General features: G+C 38.9%; 1 protein-coding gene across 3 annotated transcripts; it reads left to right on the plus strand.

Annotated features, from left to right (window-relative positions):
* Positions 1 to 3,296: 3,296 nt before the first annotated feature.
* Positions 3,297 to 17,987, plus strand: uckl1b (uridine-cytidine kinase 1-like 1b). 3 transcript variants are annotated; one of them, XM_006796335.3, is made up of 15 exons: positions 3,297 to 3,815; positions 6,236 to 6,429; positions 8,474 to 8,580; positions 9,669 to 9,839; positions 10,215 to 10,286; positions 11,055 to 11,244; positions 11,355 to 11,416; positions 12,686 to 12,702; positions 14,593 to 14,691; positions 14,814 to 14,907; positions 15,417 to 15,479; positions 15,632 to 15,754; positions 15,983 to 16,090; positions 16,192 to 16,348; positions 16,469 to 17,987. In XM_006796335.3, the coding sequence occupies exons 1-15, from the start codon at positions 3,748 to 3,750 to the stop codon at positions 16,546 to 16,548; spliced, it is 1,605 nt and encodes a 534-aa protein (XP_006796398.1). In that variant the 5' UTR covers positions 3,297 to 3,747; the 3' UTR covers positions 16,549 to 17,987. The 3 variants fall into 3 exon arrangements, with proteins under 3 accessions (XP_006796398.1, XP_006796397.1, XP_087690513.1); XM_006796334.3 differs by lacking the exon at positions 12,686 to 12,702 and adding an exon at positions 13,843 to 13,862 and having other exon boundaries at positions 3,298 to 3,815; XM_087834387.1 differs by lacking the exons at positions 3,297 to 3,815; positions 12,686 to 12,702 and adding an exon at positions 13,843 to 13,862 and having other exon boundaries at positions 4,805 to 6,429.
* Positions 17,988 to 23,568: the final 5,581 nt, after the last annotated feature.

Below are 23,568 nucleotides of genomic sequence, written 5' to 3' on the forward strand. Positions count from 1 at the left end.
TGTAGTTGATGGGATTGTAGATTGTGTAAAGATGATGAAGATGGTTATATACAGACAATCGGTGGAATATAATAAACTTATTGGGGTGAATATTTTGACAAACACAAGGCTGTGAAATAAGATTAATAGTCTTTTTAGCCAAGTATAGACAATAGACTATATATATTCAAACCAACATCACACATTAAAAGTAGGCCCTTAGTGCATAAATGTTTTTTTTAAATGCAGCTGAATAATTAGGGTTACAATTTTATCTAATACTGGCTTTTATCACACTTGTGCATAGTTTATTAAAGCTGCACTAAGTAGCCACTAATTGTGCTCATGAAAAAAAAAGGAAATATATATTTGTACAGTACTGTGCACAACCCCGGAGCCACCCCTCACTTCTTTATATTTTGCTAGGAAAGTGGAAATTTGGGGCAGAGATTTATTGAAACGTACAAAAATTCCTGAAAAATAGTGTAGGCGGAAACAATTCTAAAGAGCTTGGAATGTCCACCTTCATTCACCAACACAGCCTGAACTCTGTTAGGAAAGCTTTCTTTTAATTTCTCAAAGAAGTCAAGCCAAGCCAGTTTATTTATACTGTGCACTGAAACACAACAGACACTGAACAAAGTGCTGCCACAACACTGGTTCATTCCTTGATATAGGTGATTTTTTGTTGTTGTTGTTGTTGTTTTGTTTGTTTGTTTTCCATTAGTAGGTCAGTGTTAAGTGGTTTAACAAACAAATAACATTCTTCTGAAAATGTTAAGGTACAACAACTGGACTGAAAATCATTTAAAAGACCTTAAGAGAACTATTGCTCAAGGCTGCTTTAAAAAATTACCAGAAAGTCTGGTTTCTTGGAAGCAAAATATAAGGAAATAGGAGTGGCTCAAGACACAGCACTGTAAAGTTATTTAGATTTAGAGAGAGATTATGAAGCAAAACTAAAATTTAAAAACTGACTAAAAAGATTCATCTCCACTCCCACCTACACGTGGCCTGTAAAAGGCCCTGTAAGCTTAAAATAAAAGTACACGCTGCTTATTGTGAATAGAAAAAACGGATCACGTGCATTCTGGGGCTTGAAGTCCAAGTGCAGCCGCGAAGCTGAAAGAGATTCCACTGAAGAAATACAAGTCCCATGATGCCTCAGCTGTGACTGCGCTCTTAACACCTGATTGTCAACAGGGCAGAAATATCTGTGGTTAGCGTGGAAGACAGGCGCTCAACGATGGACAGCGAAGCGAAAACTTCCTCTGTATCGAACAGGTATAGAGTTTGTAGATTGCTTCGGAAACATTTGGTATTATAGTACATTATTATGAGGTTACTGAATGCATTTTTTTCATCTTATCCTGGCAGTTGGGTTAAGCATCTTTACGGAAACACGACCTGTTACACTGTACACTGTACTTCCCAGTGGTACAGTAATTAATATATAATACGTCTGATATCTGTAACAGCAGTCTAGAAGTTACAGTATAATTATTAGTTTATTATAAATATAATAAACCCGAGGCCTGCTTTTTGAGTCTCTCGTTTTGCCCACTCTCTCTCCCTCTCTTTGGCTTTACGATCTGTCATCTTATTTTACACGAGGTTGCCTCGTAGCTTTACTTCATTGTAATCTTCTGAAACGAAGAAATCACATCAAACACGTCTTTACAAAGCAGTCACTGTTAACTGAAACATGCTCACCTATTTTAACGTGTAACGGGAATCGCTAGAGAGAATTGGAGAGCTAGCTTAAAGCAGAGAAAGTGGACTAAGAGAGCTTTCTTTTAGCAGAGGTGGAAAGCACGCGCCTTGGTGTTTTCTGGAGGTACTGCGGCGTGAGTAAAGCGGGTATTTCTGGTAAATGTAATCTTCCTATGGGATATATAAGGTAACGGAACAGAATAACATTTGGGTTAGGTGACTAAGGCTCAAGCTGAGGCACTTGGTCCAGTTGTTTGTCAGCTGCTGGTCTGCCTTAGATGTTCAATACCTCGTTATTCCACAAGAGGGCGGTATTGTATTGGTGTGTCCGCTGAGAGAAGTTCCTGCTTTTTTAGACGTCAACCTTAGTGGCTCGCAGGCTTTAAAGTTATACTCACATTATTAAATGTATGACCGCTGATATTAATATAGTTGTATGACAGGACTCAGTTGGTCACTAAAATATAACCTAACACAGAGACACCATAAACTGTTAATTGAGGCAGTACCAGGCCAGTCAAGAGCTCTGCAAGGCAAAGGTTTCTATGCACTGCAACTTCCCTTTATCACTGAATATATTTGATTTTTTTAAAAATTAGTAAGTAAAGTCAGCATTACATGCTGTTACTAATATGTTTAGCTTATATTATAGTGTGTTTACAGTATTAGTTTTAGGTTAAGTGTTATTGCAGCCGAGACTTTGTAAGCCTCCTGTGTGACAGTGACACTACCAAACCATTACAGTTCAGATTAGAGGAGAACACTCAATTCTCTTTCCCCTGTTGGTCCCCTGTATATAATATTAATAAGTGAATAAAGAGAAATGAAGTCTGGTCAGAATCCATGTTCCAAAATATTTGGAAAAGCTTTCATGTTGCTTTGTATTATTTCTAGTAGCTTCTGTTTGATTGTTTTTCTGTGCACTGAAAAGCAATTAGTCCTTCTCCTCTGAACTCTGAGCATAATGATTTGTTTGTCTGTACAAGTTGTGGCTAGGGAGGAGTGGAATGGCGTACATGTGTGTGTGTGTCTGTGTGCGTTTCCCAGGGCTGTTCCCCAGACCGTCAGCTGATAGAGCAGCAGTGGTAGTGTTGGGTTTCATCATGCTGTTTATTCCCCAGTCTTCACTGTGAGTGAAAACAGGGAGGGGACTTTGCTCTTCGGGTGTGTGTGTTTGCTGTGGTGCTGACATCTCTAGACTTGGTATAAGGCACACAGAGGCACTGTATGTCCCCACAGGGTAAAAGCACATCAGCTCCCCTCTACCCTTCCCCTCTGTCATCCCCGCACCCCCTTCAATTTCTCTTCACCTCCCCAACACAGCCTGAGGCGTCTCTGTTGTGAATTCAGCCAACTGCATCAACATCAGAGGAGAATAATCGCTGGCTGTGTGACTGCGCCGCACTCTTGTTATTTATTTCTTTGTTTTGTCTTGTTTTGGGTTGTTTTTTTCCACCCTCTAGTTTGTTTCTTCTCTTGTCGCTCTCTTCTGGTTCCTCTTTCACCTCCGGCCACATACTGCGACACTGACTGCCAAAGACAGATGACCCAAGCTTGGCATGTGTCTGTGTGTGTTTATATATGCGGGTGTGTGCGTGTGTGTACCAGGAGTGGTGTGGTCCGGTTCTAACCCGGTGCTATTAATACACCCTAATGAACATAATCTGGAGGGCAGGTTATCCTCTTATGTTTGTTGGCTGGGCGTCTAATGGGAGGAGCAGCGAGTTAGTGAAAGAGGAGGGAAATGCTGTGCTGTAGTTTCACACTGAGTGCGCCTCCTCTACCAAGCTGCAGTGCCTTCTCTCTCGCTCTGTTGAGAGAATGGAAGAAATAGAAAGCTAAGCAAATGTTTAAAGTTTCGTTTCTCATCCAAGCCGATTCCCATGTATATTAACCACCTTCTGTCGCCACCTCTCTGGATGTGATGCTCCAGAGAGGAGCGCTGTTAAGTGTGTGTTTGAGTGCATATGAATATATACACTGAGTATACCGGCTGACAATAGTATAGGATTAAAACACAACTTTTGGAGTACAAACACTGGAAGCTTCCCAGTTATGAACACTCTACCAGCTTACTCAGGAGCTAGAATATCTGGCTGTTGGACGCTAAGATCTGATGGCAGGTAAGTGCATTTTATTTCCTTTAATGTACTCCTTAGGTGACCTGGGCAACTTTTTTCCTGTCTGTAGTTTAAATGTCTTTAAAATGTGTACAGTTAATGCTTTTAAAAGTCTGGATAAACAGGAAAGACAACTCCAAGTTGAAGCGCACTTGTTTATACCTTCTAGGTTTTTGTCTACATACTTTAGGAAATGTGGCACCTTTTAAGTGCAAATGTGATGTGAGGAACCGTAAAGTTTTTTTTAAACTGAGAATTTTACACTGACATTACAGTAGTGTTACATACTTGTACATACTCGTTTTTTATGAAATCTTGTTGGACAAATGAACAAGCTGATGTCAAACATTAGTCACTTTATGCAGCTAGGTTGTGTTAATTTACTCTTTGTGTGAGCCATTGTGGAGAAAGTAAAGGAAAACATGTCGCTTTACTGACATTAGATGTGACGTTGCGTCTTGATTTGCTGCTAATATTATCCTTCAATCTGCTGCCCATAAGGCTTAGATGTCTGCTTCATAAGGGCCTTCTCAGGTATCCCACACTATAACTTCTTATCACAAAGGTGCATTCATGTAATGTTTTGAAGCACTGGGTAGGACATGATTCAGCACAGTCAGCTAAGCTAATCTTTTATTGCACACTAGTTGGGTTTTAACTGATAACCATACTTCAGTGAGCTATGTCCCGCGCACGCTCTCAGCAGTCTCCCACTCTGGTCCCTGGCTCCGTCTAACCAGGTGACCCTGGTGAGATAAGATAAATCTTTGTTCTCTCTTGTTTGCTCCTCTTCTGAGCTCCTGGCAGTCCACCTGGGCAGGTATATGACCTATATAAATGTGTGGAGCCTGACAGTTGACTGGAAAACAGAGGAAGATCTAAGACTTGTTTATTACAAACGCCGCTATAGTTCTGGCCGCTGGCTTTTTACAGTCTTCACTGGGTGAAGTGTGGATGGCTCGGATAATGCAGTAAGTGTTCCAACTGTTGCTCAGTTAGGCATACCGCACACAGATGTTATGTTGTATTTGTTAAACAATGAACGCAGCAGTTGTTTTGATGATGATTGTGGGCGGCAATCATTGAGCGACTTTAGATTGCTTCGCTAATCGAGTGGCATTTTCCTAAGAAAGCAATATTTTGTTTATTTCGTCAGCGGCACAGCAGATTCTTGAGACGCTGACAAAATAGAGTTATGTAAGAGAAGTGAGGCTGTTGTTTTAGAGCAAGTAATAGAGAGGTTGCTCACCAATCTGCTCGACCAGTTCTTTGTACCAAGTTTTCTCTCTGCACTGAATTCCAATTCCTCACAACTGCCGAATGATTTGTAAAGGCACAACATTAAGATTAGTCATTATAGGTTAAGTAACTTACAATAGTGAAAGAGTAGCCCATATGTGCAGCTGTTTGCAGTTTAGACACAAAACTCTTGCAATGGGTATTACATAAATTTCTTTCTAAATTTCTTCTATCTTACAGAACAGATGAGAGACCATCAGGTGTAGTTTGAATAAGTCAATGCAAATTCACTCCATGCCTCGCTCGCCTAAGCACCTTGTACCTGTTTTGAATTGGCTTGTTGTCATTTGTTTATGAGGGCCTTTTTATCTTGCTGGTTGTGATGGCTCATTATTGCAGCAATCTTTTCGCTTGTAAAACTGACCACAGGACTATTTGATTAGTCGAATCAACTTTTCTCCACTTCTAACATGTTCTGTAGGTGTTTTTAGGTACTGTAACCACCTGCTTTTCTAGCATGCTGTCTTTCCAGTGGCGGATACCTGATCCTTTCAATTGGTAAAATATAATGGACTATGAAAACACAATCCATCACTTTGACTCTATAATTCTCTTATGGTTATGGGGAGCTTTAGATGTAATATATTATACCATCTGTACATTAGTACCTGCTGGACAAAGTTGACAGGTTGAAAAATTAACCAGTGACAGGAGGGAAAATGCTACACTACTGTTTTGTTGGTAACTAACTGGGCCGCCTTTCTTTAGTCAATCTGTTCATCCATTGCATGGTTACATGCCACAAACAATGTCTGTCTCTGTGTGTCTAATGTGTCACCGGGCATTAGATACAAGGAGACAACAAGGCTATACCAAATAAGAGATTGCCATTTCAGTGGGACTGATCCTGTATATTACATTGGTATGTTATTGCCTTGATTCTGTTGTTTTACCTCATTACCTTTCCATGAACGCTCACCGATGTTAGAAGTTGAAATCATGACACAGCACATTCGGGTTCAGTGTGTCTTACTATATACAGGTGGAGAAGATGTGATGATGGAGAATGTTGGCGTTATACTGCTACGCAAAGGTTTTTATGAAACCCAGAAAAATGCAGTGACAAGAAGGAAAGTTGCTTCCTGTGTACCAGAGAGTAATAATGTCATGTTTCTCATCTGCAGTGGAGGTGGCGAGGGATCACTCGACCGTCTCCTCCCCTCGGTAAGCACAGGCCTCTCGCCCAGGAAAAGGACAACCAGCCAGTGTAAGTCAGAGCCTCCTCTGCTACGCACCTCCAAGCGAACAATCTACACTGCTGGTCGCCCACCCTGGTACAACGAGCATGGAACACAGTCCAAAGAGGCATTTGTCATTGGTAAGAAGAATAACTTTCTGTGTTTGACATTTAGATATTATAAAGATCTATGAACTTTCAGAGCCTCAGCTTAGATTAAGCGGTGAGTTTTCATCTAAAGTACTATAAATATATTAGGATTGTACCTTTAAATTTAGGAAACTAATGAATAATTGTTTATAAACTAACCTTATACTTTGTATAAGTGAAAATATTTAATGTTTAGAAAACTCAGGGAATGCACACATTAGCATAATTTCTTCCCATATAGTTGTGGCACAAAGTTGTCATTACCTTATTTAAGGCATTAAGGCATTTTCTTGGCGTATTTGACCATTTTATGAACAAAAAAGCTTGAGAAACCTAAACCCAGATAGAGATGCACTGGTTAAAATTTGTTGTTTTTCAAAAACTGGAGAGTTTCTCAGAGTGTTTTTAAATACAGGAAACCCCTGCTATACTAGTGATAAAGGGCATTAACTCACAATTTCTCACTGGATGGAGCAAAGCAGATCCATCCAAGTATGTTAAAGATGGGTGTGCCCTGCTATCAGGAAGTGCTGAACTAATGCGTGAGAGACTTTGTGAGAAATAGGAATAAAGAGAATGTTTATGTTGAAGAATGTTATTGGCTCTGTTTCTGCATGCCTTTTTAAATTAGCCTAAAGCAACTTCAGAATGCACTGAAACAAGTCTTGTCAAACTAGTCAAACTACTGAGAGCATGTTTGCACCAAGTGAAGGTACATGTACCAAACACTTTATTAGGGCCAACTTGCTGGTACCGGGTTGGATCTCCTTTGGCCTTCAGAACAGCCTTAATTCATGACATAGATTGAAAAAAGTACTGGAAACATTGCTCAGAGATTTTTGTCCACATTGACATGGACTGATTCTTATATAGCGCTATTTTACCTCAGCACTCAAAGTGCTTATTTTTTTTATTGACATGACAGCATCCCACAGTTGCTGCAGATTTGTTGGCTGCACATCTCAAAGGTGTTCTCTCTCTTGCATTGATCTGTGACTGTGGAGGCCATTTGAGTAACTCCTTGTCATGTTTAAGGATCCACTTTGAGATGAGTTGAGATTTGTAACATGGCACATTTTCCTGCTGGAAAATGTGACCACATGAACATGGTCAGTAACAATACTTGGACTGTGGCATTTAAACATTGCTCAAGTCGCTACTAAGGAGTCCAAAGTTTGTCAAGAAAATATCCGCCACACCATTACACCACCCTGAAGGCAGGGTGGTTAGATTAGATTAGCCTCTATTGTCCTCTGGGGAGAAATTTACCTTGGACAAGCGAGGGAAACACATCATGTAAAATAACACACATATGCAAACAGAGAAAATGTAACTCCAACTCACAGTTTTGTACCTTTTTCCTGAAGACATCAACTCATAATCATTATAAAGGATGTCATTTTTGTCCATAGTAATTTTAACTATCTTTGAATCAGATTTTGAATTTGGGATCTGAGCTTGACAGAAAGGTTTTCAAACCATGTAGTGATGCCATAACAGATAATAGATTCAACAGTTCCCCTAATGTGACGCATTTATTCACTCCAAGGTAGCCTTAAGCTCTGAAAACCTCTGACTCTGCCATCTGAACGTCACAGCAGACGTTTTTCCAGTTTTGTTGACCCCTGGAAACTGTAGCATCAGATTTTCTGTTTTTGGATCATCCTCTGTAAAGTCTAGAGATGGTTGTTTGGGAAAATCCCAGTAGATAAGCAGTTTGTGAAATAATTACAGTAAAACCACACCTATTAGTCATTTCAACTTTCTTCCCAATTCTGATGAACGTTTTGAACGTCTGCAGGTCATCTTGACCATGTCAACTTGCCTAAATTATTTTGTTTTTGTAATTTAACCCTTAAGAGCCCAGACCTATTTCTACTTTCATGAAAATTACGGGGGTCTTATATCAAATGAATCATATATAACCAAGTCTCTAAGTGTAAAGAGGCAGTGACACCAGTGTCACTGTGGGTCCTTAAGGGTTAACTTGAAGGAAGTTATTACTCAATGGCTGTTTGTCAATTTTTAATTTCAGGCCTGTGTGGTGGCAGCGCTTCAGGAAAGACAACTGTAGCAAGGAAAATCATAGAAGCTTTAGATGTACCCTGGGTTGTACTACTCTCAATGGACTCTTTTTACAAGGTATTTCTGTGGTGTCTACAAAACCATATGTGTCCTTTTGCATGCAGTGATACATTTGTCACTGTATCTGTGAAGCTGTTAAAAGTTATCTGAATTTTTACATGTCGCTGCATGTCTAAATAAGTGTTTAAAGTTATAAATAAGACATGTGATAGGTCCGAGAAACTCTTTTCTTATCACTTTTGTCTTGTATGGCTGTTAACCACCCAGGGGCCTAAAGGAAGGTTAAAGAAAAGCGAGACTGAGTGCAGGAAACAGGGTGAAAGAGAAAAGAAAAGATTTCCTTTGGATCCCAGAGGGAAAATGAGAAAAAGAGGTTTTGATTAGAGAGAGAGAAGAAACAGAGTAGATAAAATATAAGGAGGCAGTGCTGAAAACAAGGATGAAAACACAGTGATGGGTGTTAGGGGGAGAGAAAAAGAGATGTAGTGAACAGTATAGCAAGAGCCATCATTCTTGCCCCCTCTACACCTCCACCCACTCTCTAGTTGTGTAATCCTGTCAAAATCTGACAGCGGCAGATCAGACTGTGCAGAGTTGGAGGGATTTACTAGTGACCAGTGCCGCTGTGGCCCTAAGCAAGTGGTGGTCTGCTCACCACATTTTACAAAAGATTGCCATTTATTTTCAGTTAATCTATGCATTTTTATATTTTGCTTTTTTTTCCAGTATAACATTGGTTTATTACATAAATATGTTACCAGTTCATTTGAGAAGGGGGTGTTGCTGTTCATTAACTGCCAAATACCAGGACTGGGTTTTTAATGTTCAACCACCCAAAGGACAGATACGTGCGTGCACATACCACCTCGTACGGACGTCACTGTGGCACATGATGTCCTCCTAAATTTAGGTCCCCAAACTTCTCTGCTCTCGATCAGCGATCTGTGCCAAAGTGTTTTTGCATTATTATTTGTGAATGCATCATTTTTTTTTACTGCAAAACACGTGTGTAATGTTACTTGACTAAGAGATTTTATTTTGATATGCAAATATTAATATGTGTTCATGCCATTTTCTCAGGAAATCTTGTAGCATTGAAAAGGAGTGGTGAGATACTCTAACTTCAGTATCATGGCAATCCTCAGGTCCTGTCCCCAGAGCAGCAGGCGATGGCTGCCAGTAACGACTATAACTTTGACCACCCAGATGCCTTTGACTTTGATTTGCTGACACACACCTTGCGCAAACTCAAACAGGGCAAGAGCGTGAAAATCCCTGTGTATGACTTTACAACTCACGGGAGACAAAAGGACTGGGTAAGGATGAATGCACAGACCCAAACATTTGGCTTTGTATTTTTAAGTTATTAAGTAGCGTGTCATTTTTGCATATAATCCCTCTTTTTTGTTTACCGAAGAAGGTTTTAATCCTCTTTTCTATAGATTTAGCTGCATTGTAAAGCTGTACATCTCCAGATGGTCTCCGACAGATCGCTATTGTGATATCTGTCTACTTCTACTTATCCTATCACACACAAACATTCACACATTAGTGAGGCAAGTCAGTTCGAGAGCTTACAATGATTGTTGGAATATACATGCACACTTAATGTGTAGTGCTTTAATGCCCTCGTTCTCATTTTTGGTATGTAAATTTTATTGTGTTATTACATGCACATGTCTCTGCCCCAGAAAACAGTTTATGGAGCCAGTGTTATCATCTTTGAGGGAATCATGTCCTTTGCAGATAAAGAACTGTTGCAGGTAAGAGAAGGTCATTAGCCCTGAACAAACCAATACAAGGTCCTACTCTCAGCTTTGTTGTCAAAAATATGTGTTGCCTAATAAAAAAACACTCTTAGAAAACACATACAAGTGGTGTAAGAGGTCTTTATTAAATCAGAGGTAGCTGTTTATTTTTCCCATATTGTGTCTGTACATAGACAAGATTTGCAGGTTTTTAAAATAGATTCAGCATATGCATGATAGCCCAAAATAAGTAAATAGATTGAAAAGCCTGATATGTTTGTATGCACTGTGTGTCAGCTAATATGTGCAGAGAAGTGAATATTGATTTAAAGATAAGAAAAAAAAATATCTGCAGTACATAGTTTGTCCACTTGAGGGCGCTGACAGGTTTGTTTTTCAATTGTTAAATGTCATCGATTTAAAAGACGTAATGGTTCTGAATAACTGCAGTATCAACTGCAACACAGTGAAGTTAAAGGATTTTTTTCCTTTAAATCAGAAGTCATTATAAGCAAAAGAGAAGCAAACATTTTCATTAGTTATCTAATATTCATTCATTTTTCATCTATACTTACATTGACATTGCAGGAAATATTTTTGCTGTCAGATCTTTCATTCATTCATTCAATTTTTTTCTAGAATTTCTTGCAGGCTTTCACAATAACCCTTTAAAAATACAAATTTGAATACAGTGTGGTATTTTAAGCTCGCGATTTTCATGTCATCTGTATGTGAATGTGTGTTATATCACTTTGTGTTGATCTAATCAACTTGTTTTTCCAGTTGCTGGACATGAAGATCTTTGTGGACACAGACTCTGACATCCGCCTGGTGCGCCGATTGAGGAGGGACATTACAGAAAGGGGCCGAGATATCGAGGGGGTCATCAAGCAGTATAACAAGTTTGTTAAGCCAGCTTTTGAACAATACATTGAGCCTACCATGCGACTGGCTGATATCGTGGTGCCACGTGGTGAGTATATACCAACATACTTTCATGTACATGTTCAGTATAGCAGCAACAGTCCTAAAAAGATTTAAAATTAAAGCATCATTTTTATGCTTTCTTTTTTTTCCGGTCAGGTGGTGGCAACATGGTGGCAATCGACTTGATCGTACAGCATGTTCACAGTCAGTTGGAGGAGGTAAGTGAGGTCATGCTTACAGACATAAATATAAATACACACGCAGAAAATCTGTCATGCCACTTAAATAGTTAATTTGGGGGGAGAACTATAACCTTTCATTTGTCCTTTTTCTTGATGGCCTGCAGCTCAGTACATCTAGTTATGTTATTGCATTCATAAGAGGCTGTAGGTGCAGGCTCCCCTTCAGTATGTGCCTGTAATTTCAAGGCAGATCACCCCCTCTAGTGGAAAGAAAATTTACTGAGGCTGAATGTCTGTAAGTGCTTTGGGGAAAGGTTTAATCATTAACACTCAATGGAAAAAACTGTTCTAAACTGGTTTTGGTTTTGCTAACTTTCCTAGTAACAGTAACAAACTGTAGTTATTTGGTTCAGAGAACATAAATTTTTAATTGCTTTGTTTTTTTATCTTCTACTTTTTTCTTCTCTTATGTGTTTATTTGAACACTCAAAAAACTTGACAAGATTTTTAAAAGTGTTTAATTATTAGTCATTTTCTGAATCTACTGCCAAAGCACTTAAAGCAAGAAGGCTAAATAATGTTTTCTGAATTGTGCTCTATGAAAACAGGGCTTCTGTTTCTGTTTTCTTATCATTTCATACTTAAGAAGAAGAATGAATATGAATATAGCCCTTTAAATATGGCATATATGTGTGGTTCTGTGGTTTAGTGATTTACACAAACAAACAATCCCTGGTTAGACCCTTGGAGGAGACTCAAATCCCTTTGGGAAAGGACATCCGGCTAATGCAGAGCTCCCCACTGTGGTGACCCCTTGTGAATAAGGGAGCAGCTGAAAGTAGCTTCCTCAAATAAAGAAAATATGTCAGGTGGAGCTTGCTGACAGAAATAGGTTTCAGTGTTTTAACCATATTAACCTCTTGCTGTGGTTATTTGTCCTGCATTAATTCAAACCAAACTAATCTCCAGGCATTAGTTTAGGAATAAATGTAATCACAGTGGAAACATTACATCCTAATACATAATTATGCAGCATTAGTCACACAGCCTTATAAGACACCCTATCTTCATACTTGTCATACACAATGTCGATTGATGGCCTGTTAGACGCACTTTGGGATTAGCTGTGCAACATGCACTAATCACTGGTCACCAAAGGCACGCTCTTGGCTGTCGGAGCACTTTGCCCTACTGTGCAGTTTGCTTTGTTCCCTCACAACGTACACACACTGTAACACATATGCTGCTGATGGACTGCTCTCTCACTCTCTCCCCCTCATCACCAAATCCCTCCATTGCTTGCAGCGGGAACTCAGCGTCAGGTAGAGTGGCCTTTATCCTTTATATCGTTCTCTCCTCAACATCTGCCCAGTTCCCCTGCTGCACCAGCTTTTTTACTGGGAGAGCGAGAATAAATGTCAAATCAGAAGAGAGCAAAAACAACCTCTACCTTCTACTGACGTGCTGGCTGCCATGACACGTCACCAGGCGGCGTTCTTGTATCTTGTACCCAACCAAATATGGCTAATTAGTGCTCTGTCAGTGGGGACATAATACACGGTTAAGACTCGGTCCACACCACCTCAGAATAAGACGAAGTGGATCAAAATGTGCAAAAACTGCTGTCAACATTTAAAAGCTGCACTCTGATCAGAAGTTTGAAAGTGGTGTAGTGCAGCCAGCATTCAGTGTAAAGGTGTTGGTTTTCCTTCTCTCTACCTTTTAAAGAAATGACAACTCACACTCTTCCTGCCTTCTGTGTCTAAAAATACACCAATGAGTCAAGTCACTGACCCCTCCTTTCAGCAGCAGCAAGAATAAGAGAGAGAGTGACTACAACTGAAAACGAGAGAGAGGAAGCTCTTGCTACAGCTATTGTTGACTATCGCATACCTCAGCCACAGAGAAAGTTTCCAATACCCTACTACAAAGCGCTGAGTTTTTCCATTGAATGTCGGCCACAGTATCTGAGACAGAGAGAGAGAGGAAGTGAGCTTGGTGTCTGTCTTTAGACACAGGATGTGCTGGGGCCTGTGAGCTGAAATACCAACTTCTACTGTTCTACACAGTGTAAGAGTGACAGCCACACGATAGTTTGTGCACCTCCCACGCGTACACGCAAGGGATGCATGGGTACAGATATCAAAATCGGAGCTAACACTTGGTTGGTTTCTTTTTCTCATTGCATTATTATTATTATTATTATTATTATTATTATTGTTGTTGTTATTATTACTATTATTACTATTAAATTTTGATGTCATTTAGTTCAAGGACTTTTGACATTTGCAATTCTGGCTGTCACACTTTTCACTGTTCCCGATAATCTTTTCATCCACCTGATTTTATGTCTTTTCTCATTTTTCTTCCTCTTATCTGTTGTTGTTTTTTGTTGTTGTTTTTTTGGTTTGTTTTTTTGTTTATCTGTGTCCGCTCTGTTGTGAAAAAAACCCTCCCCATAGAGGAAACTTCGCTGGGATATGTGAGCAGACATGCTATGATTTCTCTTTTCTTTGCATCTGGCTAATGTGTATCTCAGTGGCATTGCAGTTAGTCTAGTGTAAACAACACTGCATCACTGAGAATTTGTAAAAGCGTGTCTATTCCCCTCAAGTCCAAGAGCAAAGCTAACAAGGCATTCAGAACTAATATTTATTCATGCAAACATGGGGAAATATTAGAAGTGCAGCCCTACCATGGGAAACTAATTATGCATGTGTTTATATTGCACATTTAAATCTTTTATTTGTATCTGTATAATTATAATTTTCAAATTAATCTATTTTTCCATTATCACGGTCTCTGCGGTGTTGTTATTTTCCACTGAAATACTCAAAACTGGCCCTGTGTGCGCTGCAATTTTGTGTGTGTGTTTCTTCCCAAGCACTCCCATTACAGTGGGTACACTGCCATTATCAACTTTGCTCTAACTGCTATTGAAAAATTATTTGTGTGGGTTTTTTTGTGCAATTATTTATTTATCTGTTTTTGCATGCACACACAGGTCTGTGTGTGTTACTGTGTGTATGTGCACGTGTGTGTGTGTGTGTGTGTGTGTGTATGACCTTGCACATACTGTACACATGCGTGCAGAGCAGTCTTAATTGCACTGGTTTTCACGTGTTGCACTCATGCGTCTGTCCATCTTTTCTCTTTTCCGCTGCTCTCGGCGTGTACCACCCCCGCGCTACTATTTGTTGCCGTGGTTACAGGGCAGCCCTGGCTTCTGCACACCAGGCCCAACCCCTCCCCCAGACCCTCAGCGTTCTGGAGAGCACACCTCAAGTCAGGGGCATGCACACCATCATCAGGTAAAAGCTAAGAAACCACATTGTTGTTCCGTTAATAACTGCATTTGTTTTCATGGAAACCTGCACGGCGGAAAGCTGCCGAATAAACCTTCGATCCTTCTTTTCTCGACCATCACATCTAGAAACAAGGAGACCAGTCGCGATGAGTTCATCTTTTACTCTAAGAGGTTGATGCGGCTGCTGATTGAACGAGCCCTCTCCTTCCTCCCCTCACAGGTCCCAAACACAAACACAAAAACGGTTTCATTCAAGTATTGTATTACACTCTTTCTTAATTAAGTTACGTTCTTTATACCAAGGAGGGCATTAAACAATTGGAAAACTACCACAGATAGAGAGAGGTGTAGGAAAAAGAAAGCATGAGATAACCACTCAATAGAAAGATGCTGACAAGTCACACACAGAGACCGTGCTACAGTGTGTGGCCCTGAAATGGGGAAAAATCTGAAAAGGCACTGATAAATGGAAAAAAGAATCTCCCCATCTGTCTTCTACAAAGAAAATCAGATAGACATACTGTATTGGCCTGCCACATGAGTATGGAAACTTATCAAGTCACCACAGTGGAAAGTTTCCATATCTTTATCGCAACATTCAGTGTGCATTTCACAAATGCACGTGACCGACAATTCAGCATTCACTGTAGCTTGTCACAGTATATTTTCCTTACTGTGGTAGACTATAGCATCGCTCTAAAGCTCTTATGATTTTTAATATTATCTCAGGTCCACATAGTGCAGACCCCTCAGGGAGAGGATTACGAGGGAAAGACTTTCCACGGAAAGAGGGTGAGTGAACTCCATTTGCTTCCTGCTATATTCTCTGTGCGTTATTTTTAATTGAGAAAAAAAGAAAAACATTCTGAAGAGTTCTGTCTCGAAACTAAATTGATGCAATTAACCTCTGCTTAATTTTTGTACCTCTCTTTGTTTTGCTTTAGATCACAGGGGTGTCCATCCTGAGAGCCGGGGAGACCATGGAGCCGGCTCTGAGGGCCGTCTGCAAAGACGTCCGCATCGGCAAGATCCTCATCCAGACCAACCAGGACACTGGAGAGCCAGAGGTAATAAACCACATTAATGTCACATGCTGTCAAAAACCTATAACCAAAAACAATTTTGGTTATATGAGTTTTTACATTTACACATTTTCACAGTAACCTCCTTTGGCCTAGTTTGCCATGAAGCAGTTGTTTGTAATATTAGAGGTTTTCTATATGTATATATATAGCTGTAGGTCATATGTGTCACATTTTAGCGTGAACCCACATCCTGTCTGTGCACAATTTTAGCTCCATTATCTTCGTCTACCGAAAGACATCAGTGAGGACCACGTGATTCTAATGGACTGCACTGTGTCCACTGGAGCTGCTGCCATGATGGCCGTGCGAGTCCTGCTGGTGGGTGCACCCAGTTGTTCACAACAATGCCAATGCCTCCTGTGCAAATGGATTGCATTGCACATGTAGATCATTTTTCACAGTTGTGTTTTCAATTTCAGGATCATGATGTTCAAGAGGACAAGATCCTGCTGGTTTCTTTGCTCATGGCTGAAATGGGAGTCCATTCCGTGGCTTACGCGTTCCCGCAGGTCAAAATCATCACCACGGCTGTCGACAAGAAAGTCAACGATCTCTTTCACATCATACCTGGAATAGGTGAGCAATGCTGAGGAAGTAGGAAGGACAGGACAGTTTTAAAGTCATTGAAATGTAAAAATAAGCATTGTAGCACTGTATTTATATTTTTTATCGATGTCGTTTATTGTTGTTTTTTAGGAAACTTTGGAGATCGGTATTTTGGAACAGACGCACCGCCTGACTGGAGTGATGAAGACATGGATGAGCCCAGTTACTAAATCAACTGCTGTCAGTTGACTTACTTTTTGAGAGATTCGGGGCTGTGCTCCTGGACGATATGAAGACATACCATTTGCCCCCGTACGGCTGCTGTTGAAGAGAAGAAAAATATTGCTTATTTGTATCTGTTTGGTTTTTTTAAATAATGTTATTTAAATTTGTGTTAAATATATTTTTTATTTGTACAGAATGTAATAAGGTCAGAGGGTTTTAGCACTTAAATTGTGACAATCTCTATCGACTTCTGCAGAAATGTTCTGAAAAGATTTTTCTAGCCTTAAACCATGTACTGTGGACGACACAACTGAATGTGAAATTGCATGTGACATAAAAGGAAAAGAAAGAAAAAAAGAAGTAAACTTTTTAAGGTTATTTTTTACCACGCACCTTCCTCACAACTTTCACAAAAGTAAAATCAGAACATGAACTCATGTTGCTCAACTTCCATCGCCATGAGCACTTTCTGAAGGACCATTCAATCGGAAAATGTGTAGGTGTATTTTTTTTTTGTCTCTCTTTTTTTTTTTTTTAGCTCACTGGTTCACTCTTTTCCTTCTCTGTGGATGCTGACCTAACCAGTTGAAAAGGATGTTGAAAAGCATTTTTCATTATACGGCTTTAAGTGCGTACTTGTGGTGCGTATTTATGCAGAATGTCGCTCATTTGCATATTTTTTTACTATGGATAGTCCTGACCAGTCAGCGAGCAACTCGTACGTCTTTTTGTTGCAGTGAAAATGGGTCATCTTCATTTATGTGAAGTGTTTATTTTAGTCTCTCAGATCCCAATTTATCCCTCCATTTTTTATTTGTTTCAGCAGCGCATCAGATTGTTTGTTCAAAAATGGCTTTTGTGGACATATGAACTCAAAATATCCAAAGGTCACAAAGAGTCCTGATAGTGCCTCATCTTTAAACTGTCACGCTAAAAATGAATGAGATCTGTCAATGCCATTGCCTGTTTAACATTTCCTTACTGTTTGCTGAAAATGATGCTTTAGTTTGCCAAACACGAGGTGCTTCGCTTCATCCTTGCGGGTATACGAGTCCGGGATATTTGAGGAAAGTTGTCTATAAACTTCTGATATTATAAACCGGGCCATAATTACCATTACACGGTGTTCAGTTTAACAACATTTTCTATGTTTTCACAGTTATTTGCTTTTTTGAGGAAAGGATTCATAAAACAACAAAGGAAAAAACAAAAACATTGCACTGAAACTGTAAATCTGTTCTGTCACACACGCAGCAAGTTCACCTTCAAATATTAATTGTGTGTTAATGTACATTAAATGTGCACGGGTATGAACCGATTGTGTTATGTAGCCTCATTGGGTTTTACTCATCTGCATGTTTTGATTTTGTTTCTTTTTGGGACTTTGTTTGGTTTTGTTTTGCTTTTTTAAAATATTGAATAAAAGTGCAATACAACTTTTAAACTGCTCACAGTTTATTTATGCGAAATGTGAATTTCAGAATCTAGTATTCTGCCAGCTCCCACGACTTATCTGAAAATATTCTCCACTCTGGCTGATTAAAATACACCTGCAAAAAACATAAAGTAGGGTGAATATTTCTACCTTTATCAACACATTTCGAGAACGAGAGACACATTACCTACACTCAATGAACAGGAAGGATATTGTGGTTGTCCTCTTCTCATGGAAAGTAACCTTGATATCTTCCATCACTTTCCATAATTATCACTCTGACAGCTGTCAAGATGTCAGCCGCAGTAAAGTGTGATTGACGTGCATTTCATGAGGCTGATGGACAATTACAAATCAGCAGCCTCTTGGGCAGATATCAACACACATGAAGCATCGTGTTTTCTTTCTTTCTTTTTTTTAGAAGGCAGGAGGACAGTCAAAAGACATGCAAGAGATACAAATATCAAGAAGCTGAGCAGCAACATTTGTATACTTGTTTGGTTCTTCAAAATATCAGCCGATTTTAAAGGTTTTCAGCAAAGGTTAAGAAGGTTCTGAAATGAGCTAATGTGCTAAACTGGCTTAAATTTGTAACAATCTGGTCCTTTCTGCTGCTTGATCATGATGATGACAAGTGTATTTTAAAAAATCAGCACAGATGTGTTTTATTCCACGTGACTAAATGCTTGAAAACTTCAGATTGGTCCTCTGAATGAAGATGTCAGTGGAAAGTTTACCACCAGCACTGACAAACAGGAAGGTAGTGTGTCTATGTGTGCGTCTGTGTGTGTGTGTGAGTTGCATCCCCATTGGTAGTACAGAGCACGATGAGGTCACAGCTTGGTAGAGACAGCAGGGGTGGCCGTTAAAACTCAGCGACCTGTGTTTCTTTTTCATCCTCATGTCACCAGCTTCTAACTCCAGGTTGCTGTGCTCTCTTCCTGTGTGCCTTCTTTTGGTCTTGACTTTGAATGAAGATGAAGCTTGCCTCCCTGTCTTGCTTGACTGGGTCTGAGGAGTCTGCCATGTGGGTAAGGACTGCACAGAGGAGACTATGAAAGCTCTTCCACACAATGAGACTTTCCAAAGTTGTTGTAATTACGCTTGAGAAATCGTGGAAAGGAACCGTGTTTTTTTCATGGTTGTTATTTGTTTGGTTAAAGTGTTATCTGGCAGTGAGTGCGTCTGGGTTGTAAATGTTGAAGAGATGGTGTGAGTAGGCCAGCACAGAGCAGTAGCTTAATGCGGAGAGTAGAGGATGAATAATTCAGACGATGAAGTATTTCTGAATCATGTGAAGAGGGTTTAGATTAGTCTGTTGAAGAGGGTAAAGTATTGTCTTTCCCTTTCGCTCCCTCCTTCTCCTTTCACTCTCTCGCTCTGTGTGTGTGTGCGTGTGTGTGTGTGTGTGTGTGTGTGTGTGTGTGTGTGTGTGTGTGTGTGTGTGTCTTCCCCTCCACTCTCCATCTGCATAGTTTATCATGAGAGTAAAAATTCTAAGAGACTGGACTGTCCTCATAAAGTCAGGCCAGGGTGATTTAGTTGTTTTTAGTATGAGTTTTAGTTTGTGCATTAAGCTCCATTGGCTGAGTGTTTAATTGCTCTCTGAGTGGTTTTAGTGCAAGTTAGCTAACAACAGGGGGCCAGATGTGGTGTTAATCTATGGCTGGAGTTTCTGACTGAGAAAAATGGCACAAATGTGAGGCGGATATGTTGTTTGAATGCTTTTCACTGTGGCAGTGTTTGCCATCAGGTTAAAAACTTGTATTCTACCGAAATGAGCTATGATGAATCGCTGTATGCGTCGCTGCTTTAAACACAATAACATATATAGATGGCAAGAACAGGAATTAAATTGTGTAACCACAATAAACTCAATGTGACGTTGTTTCCATTAATAGCTTTTCAAGCATTTTTTTCAAAATTTCTCAGTTTTAGTCTTGCTGGGTGGTTGCCTGTGGCGCCAAAATCACACCCTTTAACTATACAGGTGGCTAACAAATGATTTACTTTTTAGATTTTCAATTAGATCTTTGTTTGGTTTTGCTTTTGGAGTTGCTTTTTGATTTTATTTCATATGTATTTAATAATCCTGCAGGAAATAAGAACAACACCACAAAATGGGATCCAATCAATAAACCTGCTGTACTGAAATTCTTATGTTTAGGTTTAGAAAAAAAATCTACCTTTGAGTGATATTTAGTTCAGAGCAATTAGAAATGTTGGTGGTCAAAATATTATTGCTACAAAATATGATTTCAGCTCTCCACCACGAGGTCATACAGTAGATATTTGTGCCTCCGAATTATGGAAAAACAGCTCACTAGAATATCCATCAACAGGTGTATATTTCCAGATGTGTAATCACATGTGGAGTGTTATCATAGATACATTCTCATCTTTTCTTTGTCAAATAATTTTATTTTTGTACACATTTGCCTTCAGCGTGGACTCTGCGTGCGGCGGCTCGCAGAGCGGCCTGAACAACACATCTGGTCCCGCTTTAAATCTTGAGTAGTCCTTTCAAGGACTGTCCAACCTGAGAATGGTGATTATAGGCTCAATCTCAGGTTCGTCAGCCCATGAAATGCTAACTCGCCTCAGCAAAGTATGAGGAGGAACACCAAAAAAAGCCCAAACCTTCCTGGACCGTGCTGGAATTTGGTTCCCGCACCAAGATTTTGAATTACCTGCTGAGGACGCTGACAATCACAAGCTTTTTGTCTTTTTATTGCATGGCTAAAAACTGAAAAACACAAAGATCCTTCGTGTTTTCTTAACTCAAAGGGAATATTGCAATCTAACAGCAAAGAAACCCCTTACTAAGTTCATTATGAGCTATATTAAAGATGGTTTGACAGGTCACTTTTCCTCAAACAGAAATATATTGTCAGAATATTTAATGTTGAGTTACAGAATTCAACAGCTTCTTTCAGTAATTATTAACCAGTAGAGGGAGCAATGCACACAGTAACCAAAAACCAGAGGCTGTTGCTGCTTGTGGAAATTGTATTAAGAATGTTAATTTTAATCAAATCAAAATGTTCCTATTCTGTAATTCTGTTTTAATGTCTTCATGAAGGAGTCGTTGCTCTTTAAATGTTGAGGACAAACACTTTTTTCAAATATGGTCTAATAGCATTAGACCCAAAGTAAAATATACTCTCAGCATGTTTTATTATTAATAATGTAAGCGCAAGTGCTTTCTCTTCTAAAATACTGAAGAAAAATCCACCTCTGATGATCCAGAATGATCCAGAATCTTGTTTGCTCCGATAAAGCAAAAAATCTTCCTCTTGTTCGACAACTTGACATCTCTGTTAACGTTCAAGCTGTCTCTGATTTTTTAAAGAGAATGCATGGCTGAGAAATGAAAAAGATGCTTTAAAAAAAACTTTAGGATTATGTTCAAAGTGTAAGTGATAAATGTGACGCACAAGCTCATAAAAATAATTGGGCCGCACTTACCTTTTTTGCATTATATCCAATTTTTCTGTCATCAATTCTGTAGAAAAACATTAAAAACACTTTGAATCTGTAACTAAAGTACAATTATATTTATTACTGTTTTATAAAAAATATCTAACTGTTCCCTTTTCTTTGATTTTGATTTATATAATCGATACAGTGAGTAAAGTGACTAATAACCCTGAAGACAAATCAGTGCACCAACTCAATAGTTTATTTGCCTGTTTGGCACACAAATGTAGTTCAGCACGTTCTGGATCATCTTGCTTAAAGCAGAATCTAAACCGAAACGGTAATCGATCAAGAATATAAAAAAATATTGCAATATTTTAAACTAAATATTCCCAAATAAAATGAATTAATTGTAACTGGACTTGGAAACTGTCAGTGAAATATGTAAATCTTTAAAAGGATTTATTTCTCTTAAATTAGTTAAGATATTTACTCACTGTATCATTTCCAGCGTGTTTAATTGTGTACTACAGATGCAGTACCTCAATTTAATAATCTATAATTTAATAAACCCCCCAATTTTTTAGATTGTTCTCCACTCAGCTTGTAAGATTGCTCCCTTGAGATGTCTCATTTGTTTTTTTGCACATTTCTAAAACTTTGAATAAAATAAGATTTTTTTAAAAATATTTTCATGGGAAATTGCACTGAGGGTATTTTAGACCCAGGACACACATCTTTTAAAAATTACCACATTAAATGTATTTCTTGTGAGTTATGTACAGTAGCACCTACTCGCCTTCATTGTTTTATAATCTTCTGATTTACTGAAATGAATAAGTAATTTGATCTAAAACCTATAGGGAATTGAAAATCAGATTACATGTGATCAGATCTTTTTAAACTAACAGTATTTTCTAGCTCTATTTTAACTATCCCAGCAACCGCAATTATATATATATATATATAAAGCACAATTGTTCCCACTTTATGTTACTCCTCTGAAAGCGTGAAAAATTCCTCACGTACAATGATGTATTAAAATTGGTGTACCTTTAAAATCTGTATTTTTGGCAATTTTGCTTTCATTAAAGAGCAGCAGGATTCTTTTGTTTTTTGAGGCTTCTTATGATTTTTGGGAGGAGGTGGTTTTAAAATCTTATTTAACGTAAACTGCCAATAAATTGGCGGGACAGGAGAGAAGAGTTTTGCAGTAAATGTATCAGGACAATATGCAAAATGGAAGATTTTATTATCCCTGAATACTGATTCTGCAAGTATCATTGCCATTTCAGAGGCAAATGGTCATGTACAAATGGACTGAAGGAGTGTGTGACCTCACTGACATTGCTTTCATCCGGGTTAAGGGTTTGGGATAGAAGTCTCTGTGGGGAGATTAAATGCGGTCACCAAGGTAACGTTATGAACACTGGTGATGACAAGGGTCACTCTGGCAAATGCTGACACATATATTAATCTTGAAGGTGAGAACGTGTTTATGTTTGTTGTCTGTTTTTTGTAAAATTGGCTTTGTTGATTTGAATTATTAATAAATGTTTAATTAAAACATAACCTTAGTGAAAAAATTCTTTGAGTGTGTGTGGATGTGCGTGTGTGTTTTCCTGCTGGCTCGCCTAGCTTTAACCTGTGTTCCCCCACAGCATTCTGTCTGTGAGTCAGCCGACCAGAGTTGAAGAGTTTGAGCCATGTTGCTGGTGGTCATTTGGCTGGAAATGAATGTGTGTATGGAATGAAAAAGCCAGAAGATGGTGGCCAAGTGTGAGACGAGCTGGCTGGCACACAGTGAACTCTGAGGGTCAGAGGAGGGGTTTAGGTCAGCTCGTGTCATGAAAGTATAGGGCAAAAAATAAAGTAAAACACATTTCCTGTTAATTTATAGTTGCATAAAAAAGTACATAAAATGATAAGAAAGATTTCAAATCTATAATAATGTATTTTTTCAAAAATACACTTAACCTTGCAATGAAAATCGACAATGAAAATTACAATTTTTATATGATCTCATTAAATTTAATCTTCTCATAAGACTCGTGACCAAATCAAGTCATGCAGAGTGGATTTATAACAATGTGTCTAACATTTTAGGCACCTATTTTAAAACTTATTCTAATAAGTTCCCATTAACTATACTGTGCGTAACTTTTCTTTA

This window comes from Neolamprologus brichardi, chromosome 20, assembly GCF_056152115.1.
Source record: "Neolamprologus brichardi isolate AB-2024 chromosome 20, ASM5615211v1, whole genome shotgun sequence".
NCBI lineage: Eukaryota > Metazoa > Chordata > Actinopteri > Cichliformes > Cichlidae > Neolamprologus > Neolamprologus brichardi.

Excerpts from the sequence above, each read along its gene's own strand:
- uckl1b (XM_087834387.1), top strand. The coding sequence starts at position 6,033 with ATGTTAGAAGTTGAAATCATGACACAGCACATTCGGGTTCAGTGTGTC. Across the intron at positions 6,430-8,473 it reads CAAAGAGGCATTTGTCATTG|GCCTGTGTGGTGGCAGCGCT; the intron begins GTAAGAAGAATA and ends TTTTAATTTCAG. Across the intron at positions 9,840-10,214 it reads ACGGGAGACAAAAGGACTGG|AAAACAGTTTATGGAGCCAG; the intron begins GTAAGGATGAAT and ends TCTCTGCCCCAG.